The sequence below is a fragment of the Panthera pardus genome, unplaced genomic scaffold, assembly GCF_024362965.1.
Source record: "Panthera pardus isolate Hobbes unplaced genomic scaffold, ASM2436296v1 HiC_scaffold_2, whole genome shotgun sequence".
NCBI lineage: Eukaryota > Metazoa > Chordata > Mammalia > Carnivora > Felidae > Panthera > Panthera pardus.
The window spans coordinates 122,138,835-122,154,189 of NW_026526765.1; the positions used below are offsets into that span (position 1 = coordinate 122,138,835).

Consider the following 15,355-nt stretch of genomic DNA (forward strand, 5'->3'; position numbering starts at 1 on the left):
ACCTAGACATACCCCTTAGAGACTCAAACCACTTGTTAGTCCCAAGAGAATTTAGAGAACCTGGAATTCAGAATTGCTTTTTTAGTAGGGGTGACTCGAGTTAAGATTCCACTGTACCAAAGAGGGAGGGAAATCCTGTGAAGACAAAGTGAATTAGATGATTTCCTAAAGAGTACTGAATCATGGAAGGAACTCAGCTCGCTGATATTTTCTCCAGCCTGCCTTAAAAAGGTGAGCAAAACAGCCCTATCTACTAGAGTCTGACTTGAAGGACCTGTAGAGCACACAATACTGTTAAGCAAAGAACCCACTAATCTGCCTGCAATTGGCCAACAAATATTGTAGAAGATACTTTGAACCAGGCCTTGAGCCAGTAGATAACATTCATAATGCTCCCAGTGGCAAGATTCAGCGTCAGAAACAAATTAGTCAAGTTATGCCTGACAGCAAGGAATTACGTACAAAAGTCCAAAGGAAAGAGTATAGTACTTTAAGGGATCCAAAGGTGACTCAGATGCTTCAAGGGGGCTACATGAGGCAGAGAACGTAAACAAGGCATATATGGTGGCAGCCTTGTTAACCCACATAGAGTCCTCTTTTCAGGATACAGAAGTTTGTGTAACTATTGTTGGTTTATTTAAGGGACTGATTTTTTTTCTTATGTATCCCTGGGATGCACAGTACCCAATCCAGGGATTTTCAAAGCTTTTTTTTTTTTTTTTTTAGTTCAGCAATCTGTGTGATCTAATGCTCAAGTTACACCAAAGTAGGGAAGGCAGTTTCTCAGTGGTTCTGAATGGGGCTGGGATTAGGGATTTCACCATATCCTGGGGACACAATCTTAGCTGTCCTACTTGGGGAGGAGGTGCACTACAAGCAGAGGCTAGGGATATTGCTAAACATCTTAAAATGCACAAGACAGCCTCCAGAACAAAGAATTAGCCAACCGAAAATGTCAACAGTGCCAAAACCCAGTAACCCTGTGCTTAGTCTAACTGCAGATAATAAGGAACACACTAAGTTCAACCCTGAACTCTGCTGTTCCAAAAAAGAGACCAAAGGAGGCTAAAATTAGAGAAAAAGTTTTGTTCAGTCTCCTCCGGATACACATCCCATCAGAGGAAAATACAACTCGTGCTGAAGGAACCTAGGGAAAAAAAAGTGACAGGACTCAAATGAAGGGAGAAGAAAGAATAAGCTCTATATGTAAATACTCAGTGTATGAAGAAAAAAACAATACACAGGGAAGAATATGGAATGTTCCCACCAAATGTGAATAGGCCCAGTCAATGCCATTTATTATACATGTTGAACAGTCTCTGAGACCCAAGGGCTCCCATATGAAGTTTTTTTTCCTTTTTCTTTTTTGCATCAAACAGGTTCTTCCAAGAGCCTGCTCACAAGGAAGAAAAAAAAGAGTAATCCTCAATAAAATGAAACAAACAGGAAACGCTCAACAGTCTACATATGAAGAACAAAGGTTAAAAAACTCACCAGACAAAAACCACACCAAACACTCGTCCCATTTAATTTCCTGTTACATGCACTGAAGGAGCCAAGAACATCAGGCCCCAAGGCAGCAATGCTCTGAGGTTCTAGCTCAGGCTCCCCCTATGTGACAAATTCATGCACACACGCCCGCACATACCAGACCCAGGCAGAAATACACATGCATGCACAGGTGGCAGAAAACCAGAGGGGGTTGAGGGGGATAGAAGGCTGGTCAAAAATATGCTAGCAACTGGAAACTGGGGACCCAGAGAACCTTTCTGCTGCAGGCTAAGCCAAGAGTCAAAATTAAAACAAAGGGAGAACACAGGATCAATGTAGTATGCTCAGGTAAGAGGTTGGACAGATGAAGAGGGAAAGATGCAGGGGGAGTTTAGGGAAAGCAGCCTCAGAAGAGGTTTTTATTGGGAACTCAGGCAGAGGTCCTGTGACTCCAGTGACATACTGAGGCTGAAGGAAATGCCACAGCATTTCCTCTGCATCCTGTGCTCTTTCCCAAAGTAGAGGGAAACCACAAACACCCACCCTCGAGCCCTCCCCATTGCCACTCTTAAGGACTTTCCCAAGTACCCCGGAAAAAAATGACCCCCCTCACACACAAAGTTAGCAAAGGGCCAAGCATAGAAAGCCTCAGTAACTCTTCTTGGTGGAACCAAAGCCAGAGAAGCCCATCACAGCTGCCATCTCATCATCCTCCTCAAATGTCAAGTCCTCCTCAGCCCTCCTTTTCTTCTCCTTCTGTTTCTCTTTCTTGTAGGCTTTGGCCTTTTCCTCCTAGGGGGGAAATCACTCAGAATCAGTTCAGACTCCTGAGCCAAAGATTGAAAGAGACAAGTGAGGTCAAGATTCCTTTCTATCTTTAGGAGAAAGCAGTTAAAGACAAATAAAATTTTAAGAACAGAAGAAAAGCCACACTAAAGATTTTAAGAAACAACAAAGAGAAATTTTAGCCTGTGAAGAGCACTTCTCAGTCCTACATTCCAGGTTATCTCTGGTTCTTAAAAAAGGTTATGGAAGCAAAACCACATAATAGTACCTATCATCCTGGGGCACACAGCACATGCCAGGAATTGGTGTATGTGCTTTGTGTAGATTATATATTAAGATCTCTAATATGGGGAAACTGAGACATGGAGAAGTTCTATAACTTGCCCAAGAGTCATAGCCAGTAAGTGAAGGAAACAGAATTCTGACCCAGTCAGGCTGGTTCCACATGCCTCTTGGGGACTAGGTGTATTTAATCCCTCCTGCAGTAAGAAAAAAAGTAAGTAGGCCCAGAGAGTCCACGAAAAAAGAATAGGTTTACAGCCATATTCTTAAGATCATGAGAGTCCCAAACAAAGGCAGTAAAGGTTTCCCCCAATATAGAGAAATTCAGGATACAATTATCCTCTGGGGGTGGGAGTGGAATGAGGAAGAAGGCTTCCCCATGATTCATAACATAAAACTCAAAGCTAGGGGATAAAAGATGGAAGAACAGCAGAGCCTTACTTCTTCTCTGAGCTCCTTCATCCTTTCCTCAAAATCATAATCCTTCTGTTTCTCTTCCATCTTCTTCTTGTTGACTTCAAAACGTTTCTTCACCTGATCCAAGGTGGAACGTTCCACACGCATAGACATGCCCAGATTTCGCTGATCTGGGTGGAATCAACAGTGAAAAAGGTAATGTCAGTACATCCCCAGTCCCTCAAAAAGTCTTTTCTTGACATTATATTAAAAAAAAAAAAAACTTCTCATAAAATACAAAGCAAAAATAATTATGGCTGGAAAAAAACTCCGTTGGCTTTACTTGTTCCCAGAAGCAGCAGCTACAGATAGCAAGATCCAAGTGGTGTTCAACTGGCTTTACTGAGCAAATGCATACCAGTGGGGACAGCTAGGCCATGGAAAAGACCATGGTCTTCTTGTTGAAAGCTTGAAACAGTGTCTCATCCAGGGCCTCCAGAAACATTAGATAATGAAGTAAAGGATACCCTGTACCGAAGCAATTGGAGTATTTCTCAGGCATTAAAAAAAGATCCAACAGAAACTACCCTTTCCCCAAACCCAGCCCTAAGCATAAACTACCTCCAAGCCTTACGTTTCTTTCCATTAATGTGATCCAGGAAGTTGATGGAGTCCTTCACAACACAGTCACAGACATTGCAGTAATACCTAGCAAACAGAATAAAGAGCACTTGTGGTCAAATCTAGCTATAAGGATCTTTTTTTTTTTTAATTTTTTTTTTTTTTAACGTTTATTTATTATTGAGACAGAGAGACAGAGCACGAACAGGGGAGGGGCAGAGAGAGAGGGAGACACAGAATCTGAAACAGGCTCCAGGCTCTGAGCTGTCAGCACAGAGCCCGACGCGGGGCTTGAACTCACGGACTGTGAGATCATGACCTGAGCCGAAGTCGGACGCTTAACCAACTGAGCCACCCAGGAGCCCCACTAGCTATAAGGATCTTAATGTTTCAGCCAAGAAACTCCTATTTTTTAGGTAAATTTTCTTTTTACAAGAAGGCACGTCTGATTTTCATAAAGCTTTATCTCTTGGAAGAATATGGTAGTCAACCTCCATGACGCCAAAATTCCTGGTATTCCTACCCTGTGTAGTCCCCTCCCAATTTGTACTAGGGTTAGTCTGTGACTAAAAGAATGTGAAAAGTGATGCTATGTCACTTACAAAATAAGGTTATTAAAAAAAAAAAAGTGGCTTGGGGCGCCTGGGTGGCTTAGTCGGTTAAGCGTCCGACTTTGGCTCAGGTCATGATCTCGCGGTCTGTGAGTTCGAGCCCCGCATTGGGCTCTGTGCTGACCGCTCAGAGCCTTGAACCTGTTTCAGATTCTGAGTCTCCCTCTCTCTCTGACCCTCCCCCCTTCATGCTCTGTCTCTCTCTGTCTCAAAAATAAATAAACGTTAAAAAAATTAAAAAAAAAAAAAAAGTGGCTTCTGTCTTAGTCTGTCCATGTCTTACTCTGGGGAAGCCACTTGCTTTATTGTGAGCAGCACTATGGAGAAGCCCATGGGGCAAAGAACTGAGGCCTCTAAAGCACTGCCACGTGAAAAAGCCTTCAATCAAATGATTCAGCCCCACTTACACCTCAGATGAAGGCAGACCCACCAGATACCTATACTGTAGCTTTGTGAAACCCTGAGCCAGAACCACCTCGCTAAGCCTTTCCCAGATTATTTAGACACAGAAATTGTGAGCTATTTGTTATCTCATGATGCTAAATTTTGGATTTGTTAACTTACAAAGCAAGAGAGAACTAATACAAAGAGGAATGACGTTAGTGGATTTTCTAAGCAACTCAGACATGTCATTTATTGCTATCTGTTTTGCCCTCCTGCTAGAAAGACTAAGTGAACATGGAAGTAGTAGTGGTGGGCAAAAGAATAAAGAGTTGTTGTAGGACACTTCTTACCACGGGAGGCAGGTAGTCAGGAGGAAGGTGTATAACCAAGCAATCCATAACAACTACAGCCTCTGCAGCCAGTCTGGAACCTCAACTCCCTTAATTCAACAGCTCCTAGGCTCCATTCTATCTCCACCTAATCTCTCCCCTAAATATCTCTTCAGTAGTTCTTTTCCTCATTTCTTCTTTAAAATATTAAGTAGCACTTACAGTACTCGTATGAATAAGCCTACCGAGTGACTCCTCCTAGAGACACTATTATGTTTAGTTGAGACCTTGGGGGAACAAAGAAAAACAAACTTAAAGGTAGAATTGTAGGCAACAAGGTTGTTATCCTGGGGCCAGGGAACCTCCTCAACACCTGCTAAAAGCAACACAGAGTTTATTATACCTATTCCTGGCTCCTGAGAAAGATGAAACGTCACTCACCCTCCCATCTCTGATTGTGGTGTGGTCTTAGTAATGACAATTGTCTTCCCAAGCTTGGATTCCAGGTCCACCTTGTAGTCTCTATGCCGGAGGAGCTCCCTTTTGACTGGCTGCACTGGTTTTCCTAAAGTATAATAGAGGAGAAAGTTTCTTCAATACTTCAGTTCTTGAACCAGAAGGGAAAAGAAATGCATGATACCCAAAATACAGGTGTATACTCTCATTTCTTTCTTGAACCCAAAGCCAGGGACACAAGGAGCACTTCTAGCAGCACCTAGACAGAATCTCGACACAGGAAAAATGATAAGCAATCCCTAAACTATGTACAGCTTTTATCCACTTTAAAGCCAACAAGTCTAAAAGCAAAGTTTTTTTTATTGATTAACTGAATTGAAAGGAGGAGTTCTGAATTTTCACAAAAAGCGAACTTTTAAAAGAGCAAAGACACTTTCAGACAGACACCCCAAGCATTAAAAGAAAAGAATCTTCACAGGGCTGGGGAAAATTTTTAAAGGAGATCAACATTCAGGAAATACCTGTTATGTGGCTGGCACTACTGTACAAATTACATAAAAACTAAAAGGGTTAGTGTGTACAAGATGGTGTGAAACTAAAATGAAAGAAGAATGTATACGTTTGAAAACAGAAAATAAGACATTTATTTTTGTACAGTGGAATCTCTATCTAGGAGAGGAGCACCAACTCCCAACACTGTACATAGGGAGCAGTACTACTGAGCATCAGCTTAAAAAAAAAAAAAAAAATCACACACTCCTTAGTAGTACCCTTGTCCTTCTCAGACTACAGGGAAAGGTCTTAACTAAGGCAGTTCTTCTTCCCCTTAAGTGACTTCAAGGGAAAGAAGTCAGCCTCAATAGCAGAATGCACAGCAACAAAATACTCCACTTCTTTTCTGTCACTACTAAGGATTCCACTCTCTTATCTGTACTTCAGGAAAGTACGAAATGAGCCAAGCAAAAGGAGAGCAAGGAAGTAGAAGAAACAGATGGGAAAACACCTCAAAACCGCTTCAGTCCTTCTTCTTGCTCTCGTTTTATACATTAAGAACTCAAGGGGCAGGGAGGCAACGCTCTGCCAGAGGTTACACGGGGTAAAAGGTCAATGCATTTCAACTCCCCACCGGCTCCCAGCTATGGCTTCGCCTCTACTATACCCACAGCCCTTGACGGAGCAGGCACGCACCATCCTTCTTTTCTCTCTCTTCCGTGAGTCTCTTCTCGGCAAGCTTCTCATATTCATCTTTGTCCCACTTTCGGCGAAAGTCCAAGTTTTTCGTCTGTAGAGAAAAAAGCGCTCAAGATTCGTCGCTAATCACGTCCGACCCCTAGAGAAATAGAAAGACCCGCGTCTACGCGGCACGGCGTCCCGGGGACCTGTGGAGAGCGAAGACTCTCCGGACCGCACCAGACTAAGGTAGCCTCAGGACCCAAACCCAAGAGACCTCCGCGATTCCACAAACCCTGAACCAGAACCCCACGGGGAAGCTCTTGAATCCGGGCCATTACACCACAAGGAGGTGTCGAGAAGCCAGCCGGCTGCAGGATATTCCGCACTGAGAAGGCACCCTCTGCCCCCCGCCCGACCAAAGCCTCCACACACACACACACAACACCTACCCCACTGCCGGACGCCATCTTCACTGCGAAGTGAATGGGAAGCCGGAAAATGACGTAAAAAGCGGCCTTGAGCCGTAAAGCAGGCTTGCCCTCCAATAAGCTTAGAGTCTCGTGTTCTAAACGAGATAAGGACTGGAGGGCTTCTTAAACAAGCTTGTTGGCCCCTCCTCTGCCCCAAGAAAATGACGCATGCGCAAGGTGGGGTTTGAAGCAACACGGAAGTAAGGGTGCCTACCAACGTTTCTTTCCCCAGGCTTTCAAAACGTGCGTTGAAGGGCTGATTTAGTTCGACTCGTCTATTTTACAAACGAGGCAACGGTCCAGATCAGCGCCCTCTGATCTAAGCAATTTTGCGTGCGTTTGCCAAGAGTTTCTAAGTTTTCGTTAAGGCTGAATCGGTTATCAGGAGTTCTAGGTGTCCCATTTACCTGTATGCACTAAAGATAAGGTCCTGACACCACAGTGTTTTTAAAGGTTGCAACCTTCCCAGCGCACAAATACAAAATTCTTTTTGCACACTCTCTCCTTGTTTTGAAGCAATGCTAACACCCTTTGGTTAACTCATTTTTCCTTAAACTGAGGAATCTTACAGTCTTTCAATCTATAGGGCACAATTTAATTAACATGATTGGACTTGGAAAGGCCAGTCATCAGCAACTCTGTAGGGTGAAGAACTCTGACAGATGACTCACTATGTGTTGAGTTGGGGTTGAGGGGTTAATGGGCAGCAGTCGGGAACTGTGACTGCTCCATTCACTGAATACAGAAGCATCACCCCAGGGAGGTTGCTCCTAGCTCTCAGAATTCTCTAGTGTACACTCAAGCATTTTCTATGGTCTATGCAAACCAATCTCTTGATGACAAATCACCCAAGCTACTTCATTTAATATTTTATTTAATACATTATCCAATCACTTCTAGAAAGGTCACCTCCATAGGAGAATATGGAATATAGTCAGAGTAGTAATTCTGGCACAGGAAATGGTCTCCAAAATCTCAAAAGATTAGACCATTGCATCAAGTCACCTATTAAATTCAACATTCAAAATTACTAAACAGACAGCCTCACTCTATGTGGATGGGCTAGAGACATGCCATATCAGTATGAGCACTACTTTGCCCTCAGGATAGCATCTCTGTCCTCAAACAAAAGAGAAAGTTGCTGTTCCCCCTTCTTTGCTGTCTTCCAAAACTCCCTGGGCAGGCCAAGGGCAGATTGTGGACAAATTCCCCACAATCTGGTTCAGAAGCCACAGTAGAAGGCTAAGATTCTGACTTTTGGTCTCAATGGTCTCAGCCTTAGGCAACTTTCCTAGAGCTTTGCTAAAAGCAACCATCTCAGTACCTATTGGCAGCATTCAATGGCACTTCAATTCTGCCTCTGCAGTTAGAGCATGTCTCTTTCACATACCAGCCATCTGCACCCATGCAGAATAGCTGCTTGCACTAGCCCAGGAGTCCTCAGGGCCTTCCACAGTTCTGTACCCAGAAAGGATGGAGGAGGCAGAGGAACTTGTCACCCATCCTGGCCAGCAGTTGTGAAGTCCATCAGCAACTCAGTTCTAGAAGAAACATTTTCTAGAAAGAGCAGCAGATGGCAATCAGGCAAGAGTCAAGACTCAGATAGTCGCTTCTGAATTTCAGCCACAAGATTTTCCCGTTTAATAGCCACCTGTAACATAAAAGAACCTTCATGTGACAAACTATAGAGTGATACTAGATTCTTAGTCACTGCTTTTCCACATGCGTTTTACTCTGCATCTGCTCCCACTACTTATGCAACCAACAGGGAGAAGTATGGGCTTCAAGCTGGACTGGACAATGTATGCCCTCAAGAGATTCTAACACCTGGGGTACCTGTCTCGCTCAGTGAATAGAGCATGTGACTCTTAATCTTGGAGTTCTGAGTTTGAGCCCCATGATGGGTGCTGAGATTACTGAAGAAATAAAATCTTTAGGGGCGCTTGAGTAGCTCAGTCATTTAAGCATCTGACTCTTGATTTAGGCTCAGGTCATGATCTCACAGACTGTGAGGTTGAGCTCTGCACTGGGCTCTATGCTGACAGTGTGAAGCCTCCTTGGGATTCTCTCTCTACCCCTCCCTTGCTCACCCACTTGCAAAGTATGCTCTCTCTCTTTCTCTCTCAAAATAATTAAACATTAAAAACAAAAACAAAAAAGAATCTAAGAAAGACAGAAACCCTTGGTTCCTTCCATTTCCCCCACTTACCTCCTCCCTGCTGGCCACTGAACGAAGCTTGATTATCCCTTCTTTCATTTCTTGCTCACCAATAATGACCACCAGTGGAATGCCCATGTCCTCACAGTAGTGCAGTTGCGTTAGTAGTTTAGGGTTGTTTTTATACAGCAGCTCTGCCTGAAAACAGTGAAGACAGAGTAAGGGGCTGAGGAATAACCACATTACTCAACCCCAGGAACAAGCATTGCCAAAGAAATAAGGACTTAACCCTTCTACTAGAAGACACTTTAGTGAAGACCAGAAATTTCTTAAGTTCCACCTTGCATAAGGTAGAAATGGCCACCTGAATGTCCACATATACCTAGATGACCTGGATATCAGATTTATCATACCTTGATCCCAGCATCCCAGAGTTCTGCAATTAGCTTCAACCGTTCATGAAGAAAGTTCTTCTGTGGTGTGGCCACAAACACTTGGGTCTCTGTAGTCCGTATCTTCTGACCAAAAGTCTGATTAAAGAGAGAGGAAAAACATAAAACTAATAAAAAAAGCCAAAACTTCCTGTGCATCAGAAACTTTAAAAAAAAAAAAAAAAAAAAAAAAGGACAAAAAGAATCATCAGAAAAACAGTCCCACTGTATATCCAAAAACATGAGTTTAAGTCTCTAGCCCCACTCCAGCCCAACCTAAGACCTACCTTCATCCTCTGCTCCACAATAGAGAAGATTCGCTCTACCCCAATACTGAGTCCCACACACGGCACCTTGTGGCCCTTGGGGTCAAACATGCCCACCAGCTTATCATAGCGTCCACCAGCAGCCACACTACCCACATTGAAGGACTCCTGAGCCTGAGCCGGGGTCTGTAGTAGCACTGCTTCATAGATTACTCCAGTATAGTAGTCCAGGCCCCGAGCTAGGCTTAGGTCAAAAGAGATCTGTGGGAACAAGGCTATAGTAAGTCCCAGAAAACACTCAGGACCCCGAGAGCCCCAAAGCTCAGCCAAAGGTCCACTGCCAACTCAGCTTACCTTCTCAGCAATTCCAAATAAAGTCAGGTATTCAAATAGCAGCTTCAAGTCCCCCAAGCCATCTAGAGCCTGCTTGTTCTGTGATAGTCTAGGATCCTGGAACATTTGCTCTATCAAGGAAACCCCACCTAGGGAGACATATGGGGAGAAATAAGGTCTGTGCTATTCACCCAGATTTGTTTTATCCAAATTTATTCCTAATTTGTTCCAGCCAGTCCTCCTTACTTTATTTTTTAATGTTTATTTACTTATTTTGAGAGAGAAAGAGAGAGTAAGCTCTCACAAATGCATGCAGAAGTGGGCCAGTTGGAGAGGGGCAGATAGAGAGGGAGAGAGAAAGAATCCCAAGTAAGCTCTGCTGAGTCAGTGCACAGCCCAACTCGGGGCTCGATCCCATGACTCATGAGATCATGACCTGAACCAAAATCAGGAGTCAGACACTTAACCGAATGAGCAACCCAGGTGCTCCTACTCCTCTTCATTTTCTTATTAAAAAAAAAAAAAAAAAAAAAAAAAAAAAAACCCTCAAAAATAAATAAACATTAAAAAAAAATAAAAAAATTAAAAAAAAATCCTGATGTCTTATGACCAGACTCACCTCTGCTTCTGCCATCTGAAGACACAAAGTGGTTACACTAAGTAAAAGTGAAATTAAATTCAGGCCAGGTTCTGATGTCACACATCTTCAGAAAGGAGCTGTTTCAGAGGCAGAAGTTTGTACACCCATCACCCTCACTCCACTTCTATCACATAGCCCACAAAACCCTGGTTCTTACCATGACATTGAACATAGTCCCCAATTCTATCAGCCACTTCAGGAGCCAGGCCTTTCTTTGCCACCATCTCATGTCTCACATCTTTCCAAGATATCTGTGCAAACACCCAAATATTAGCCCAGTTCCAAAATCCTTCTTTATCTAACTGGAAATGTCATGAGTACATAACATTATACTCAGCAAACTCAGAGGCAGCTCAGGAAATCCAGCGACAGGGGTATAGATTTGAGGGCAGGGCAGAGACTCGGATATGGTCTATTAAAACATGTCTTTTTTGTTACCTTGTCTAGTTTGTCTATCGAGGAGCAGATGGCATGGAACTTGCTTTCAGGAACACCGCAGACAGCAAACATCCCATCCAAAACCCGCCGATCATTGACCTGGGAACTCAGTGGAAGTAACACAAGTGCCTCATCAATGCCCTTTCCCTCAAAACAATTGCAGTCCCTACTAGCCTGTCTCATAAAAATGACAGAAAAAAATTTCATAGGATGACTATATAGATATACATAAAATTAAATAACTGTTCTGAGAAAATGCCAGATCTATAGGATTAAAGGCTGGGGTCACCTATGTTTTAGGACATAATCAGGCCAAATCCAGATTTTTCCCCTCAGTCCTTAGCCCTGGTCTCACCTTAATGATGAAGTCCCCCAGCTGCAATCCACTAAGAATTTCACACATGATCTTCAAACACTCTGCGTCAGGGATCATAGGATCAAACTGACCAGCAATGTCAAAATCCTACAACAAAGAAAAAGATGGGGGAAAAAAGTCTTCACTGAGTAGCCAGTTCTCAGGTTGTAGCCTCCCAAACTATCAAACCATGCTGCCCCCATCAGGTCACTTACACACTGGCAGAACTCCCTGTAGCGGCCTTGGACTATGGTTGGGCTCTCCCGCCGCCACACTTTTCCAACATGGTAACGTTTCATCTTCTTCACCTTATTCATGGCCAGATAACGAGCAAAAGGGACCTCACATAAATAAGTTAAGGAGAAAGGATACTACATCCAAAGCTTAGGCCCAGTGTGTAGACATTTGAGAGGAATGGGCCATTATCAATTGGATCTCATCCACTAGGATGAGAACAAGGACCTTCTCTGTCTTGTTTCCCACTATTCCCAATGCCTAACAGTGCTTGACATTCAATATATATAAAGGAAAGAAGGAATCTCTCCAAGCAAAAGTGCAAGTTCAGTAAAAAGCAGGGGAAGCTGGCCTACTGGCCACTGAATGAAACAGAAATGCCCCAAGAACTTCCAAGTATGGGCTATTACTTCCTATTCAGACCAATTCTCAACCATTTCAAAATAGTCAAGTTTCAGAACCTGGATTTCCTTGCAACTATGTCGATGTTTTTTAAAATAGAGGTCAAAAACCACCTGCCCCTTCATGACCCCAGACGCCTGTTTACAATGTACATTGCTGAGCCCCACTCCAGCTATAGAATTAAGAATATCTGGGGATAATGGCCAGAAATCTGTATTTCTGCAGGCTTCCACAAGAGATTCTGATACATAATAAAGTTAAATGACAACGCTCCAGGCCAGGCTCTGCTGGCAGAATTGCTTTCTGGGAGGAACTAGAAGTAAAGGCTGCTGCAAACAGACCTAGGGGGCCCAGAGGCACTTTTGTCCCTTTTGTCAAAGAAAGTCGTCTGGGTTTGGAAACAGATGTCAGTCTCCAACACTTAGAAAGATACAGTAAGGTCATAGCGCAGGGACAACAGCTCTCCACCCTGATCCTTCAGATCATAGATGAGCCCAGAGTCCTCTCCATACTTCTCAGTGAGCATTTCCTGCAGGGATCAAACAAAAAATGCCACAGTTCAAAGGACTCCAAAACACAGGCTAAAAGTTCTTTCAAAAACTGAAGACAGGTGAAGAAATGGAGTCCCAAAAGTTTTTCCTTCTTACCTTTAGCTCAAATGCGGGAGTATCTAACCTCTTTGCTCCATGACGTTTAAAGCAGCCAACAACCATATCAAGAATTTTCTCCCTCACAACCATCTGCTGGGGACTAATATCTCTGGTGCCCTAGAAACCAATAGGAGCCATGGCCAAAACAAAGACAAAAAACAAGTCCATTTAAGACAAAGAGTTAAACAACATCTATAATCGAAGGTCTGAAGTTGAAATCTCTTTGAATTCAGATGAATGATCCTCATAAATATCTCAAGAATAGGGAATTTTGGGGGCGCCTGAGTGGCTCAGTCGTTTAAGCGTCCGACTTCGGCTCAGGTCATGATCTCTCGGTCCGTGAGTTCGACCCCCACGTCGGGCTCTGTGCTGAAAGTGCAGAGCCTGGAGCCTGTTTCAGATTCTGTGTCTCCCTCTCTCTCTGCCCCTCCCCTGTTCATGCTCTGTCTCTCTCTGTCTCAAAAATAAATAAACGTTAAAAAAAAAAAGAAAAGAATAGGGAATTTTTTTTTTTGATTCGTCTAAAAAGACATTAAAAGGGATTAGGAAGAGACAAGCAGAGCAGAGGGAAGAACTGAGGGCAGTCCTCCAAGGAACCCTAATAGGACAGGGTAGGGAAAAGGGCATTACCTTTGGGGTCTTGATGATAAAATTTGATTTCTCTTGTTGTGGTTTCAGTTGGGATGTTAACACTGCCTCTGCAAACTGTCAGAAAAAGGAATGTGAGGTGTGCTCCTTTCAAGACTGTCCAGACCTGTGACACTTCTGGCCCTATGTCCAGACCTACAAAGACATTTGGCCCTGAGCATCAGGCAGACTGAACACTGTTTTATCTACTCCAATCTCAGCCTCACTCTAAAACATATGTTGTATGTGCATTATATATGTAATACATATGAGATCAGGTCTTTATCATAGTTGTTGTTTTTAAATGTATTCACTATATTTGGAGATTTTAAACATCTGAAAAAGCTTAAGCACCTGAGAACAATGAAGGCACAAAACAACCCACCACTACCACCACCAACCATCCAGGAGTAGGGATTAGTATGATCCTACAATTCTCAATTCCTACTCAAAGAGCAAAACCATAAATTTTTAATAAGATAGCAGCAGTCATTAGGCTTAGAGACACGGAAAAAGCAACCTGAAGACAGAAAAGAACGAGCCCAAAACAAACATGCCCATGGAATGAACAGGAATGGATATCCAAATTGAACTAAAAAAAGCCAGATTGGTAGGATGCTGTGACTGAAAATTAATAACAAGATCTGAACCCTGTTATTTATGATAGCAAAGCCTCTGCTAGGGTGTTTGACAAAGTAAAACAGATTCGGTAGTTTGTTTATTAGCAGAAGGCTGTATGCTCCTTTCTGAAATATAGAGGGTGTGAGAGTTCCATATTTTGGCGGATTCTCTCCTCCAAAGGATGACAGTTCACAATCCTTCCTCTGCAATTCCAAAATCCTAAAACCTCTAAAAACCGAAAATGTTTTTTTGTTTTGTTTTGTTTGTTTTTGGAGGGATGGGCGTTGCTCATTTTGAGGTAAATTATAATGTGAACTCAGCCCACTTATGGGCTTCAGTCATCTCACTTAATGGGAATATTCACATACTTTGCTTAAGAATGTGTTTGACTCTGGGGCGCTTGGGTGGCTCAGTCGGTTGAGCGGCTTCGGCTCAGGTCATGATCTCTCAGTTCGTGAGTTTGAGCGCCGCATCGGGCTCTGTGCAGACAGCTCAGAGCCTGGAGTCTGCTTCAGATTCTGTGTCTCCCTCTCTCTGCCCCTTTCCCGCTCATGCTCTGTCTCTCTCTGTCTCCCAGAAAATGAATAAACGTTAATAAAAAAAAAAAAAAAGAATGTGTTTGACCCCAAGAAGTTCACATAAGGGATTGTGGACCTATATCATAAATGTATCCGTAGATAAATCATTTAACCTAGCTCACTGTCTCCTCAACAATAAAATGGAAATAATCACAACCTCTCAAGACTGCTATGAGGATTAAATGACAAAGCATCTAAAACGCTTAGCTTAGTACCCCTAAACTACTCAAAAAACCCTGACAATACTAATGGAGTGCAGGTCGCGAATCCCTGCTCCGGATCTGGAGATCCTGCCCCGACAGACCACTCAGCCTGGCTCACCTGGCTGTGAAAATGGACCTCCCTGATGCACACAGCACGGGGCGACCGCAGAAGCCGGCCAAACAGTGAAGCCCAAACCCTCATGTGCAGGAATCCGAACGGGGGCATCGTGTAGCAAGAAAGCGCTTTTCCGAGACAGGCGCCAAAACCTGGGAACGAAGCAGGTCGGACCCAGTAAGGGTTCAGAGCGCTGCAGAAGGTAGCCCTACCACCCTGGAAAAGAGAATACTTCCGCACCTTCCAAACCCTACTGGCTGGCCCCGGACCTCCCAGGCTCACGCCCAGTTTCCGTACTTCCGGTA

At 43.5% G+C, this 15,355-nt stretch overlaps 2 protein-coding genes across 4 annotated transcripts; both read right to left on the minus strand.

Moving 5' to 3' along the window:
* Positions 1-1,271: 1,271 nt before the first annotated feature.
* On the minus strand, positions 1,272-7,097 carry ZMAT2 (zinc finger matrin-type 2). Its single transcript, XM_019424420.2, has 6 exons — positions 6,979-7,097; positions 6,545-6,638; positions 5,342-5,465; positions 3,590-3,663; positions 3,001-3,146; positions 1,272-2,283 (listed from the first exon to the last, which is right to left on the minus strand). Exons 1-6 carry the CDS (start codon positions 6,994-6,996, stop codon positions 2,140-2,142), a joined length of 600 nt encoding a protein of 199 aa, XP_019279965.1. The 5' UTR covers positions 6,997-7,097; the 3' UTR covers positions 1,272-2,139.
* LOC109252179 (histidine--tRNA ligase, mitochondrial) lies at positions 6,544-15,329 on the minus strand. 3 transcript variants are annotated; one of them, XR_008423869.1, is made up of 14 exons: positions 15,054-15,329; positions 13,537-13,611; positions 12,904-13,023; positions 12,690-12,785; positions 11,836-11,961; positions 11,621-11,728; positions 11,266-11,364; positions 10,985-11,078; positions 10,209-10,336; positions 9,876-10,115; positions 9,571-9,687; positions 9,209-9,355; positions 8,390-8,650; positions 6,544-6,638 (listed from the first exon to the last, which is right to left on the minus strand). XR_008423869.1 is itself a non-coding variant. In XM_053907417.1 (13 exons), exons 1-13 carry the CDS (start codon positions 15,159-15,161, stop codon positions 8,591-8,593), a joined length of 1,518 nt encoding a protein of 505 aa, XP_053763392.1. In that variant the 5' UTR covers positions 15,162-15,329; the 3' UTR covers positions 7,843-8,590. The 3 variants fall into 3 exon arrangements, 2 of the variants coding, with proteins under 2 accessions (XP_053763392.1, XP_019279964.1); XM_053907417.1 differs by lacking the exon at positions 6,544-6,638 and having other exon boundaries at positions 7,843-8,650; XM_019424419.2 differs by lacking the exon at positions 6,544-6,638 and having other exon boundaries at positions 7,843-8,650; positions 13,537-13,689; positions 15,054-15,153.
* Between the last annotated feature and the right edge of the window lie 26 nt (positions 15,330-15,355).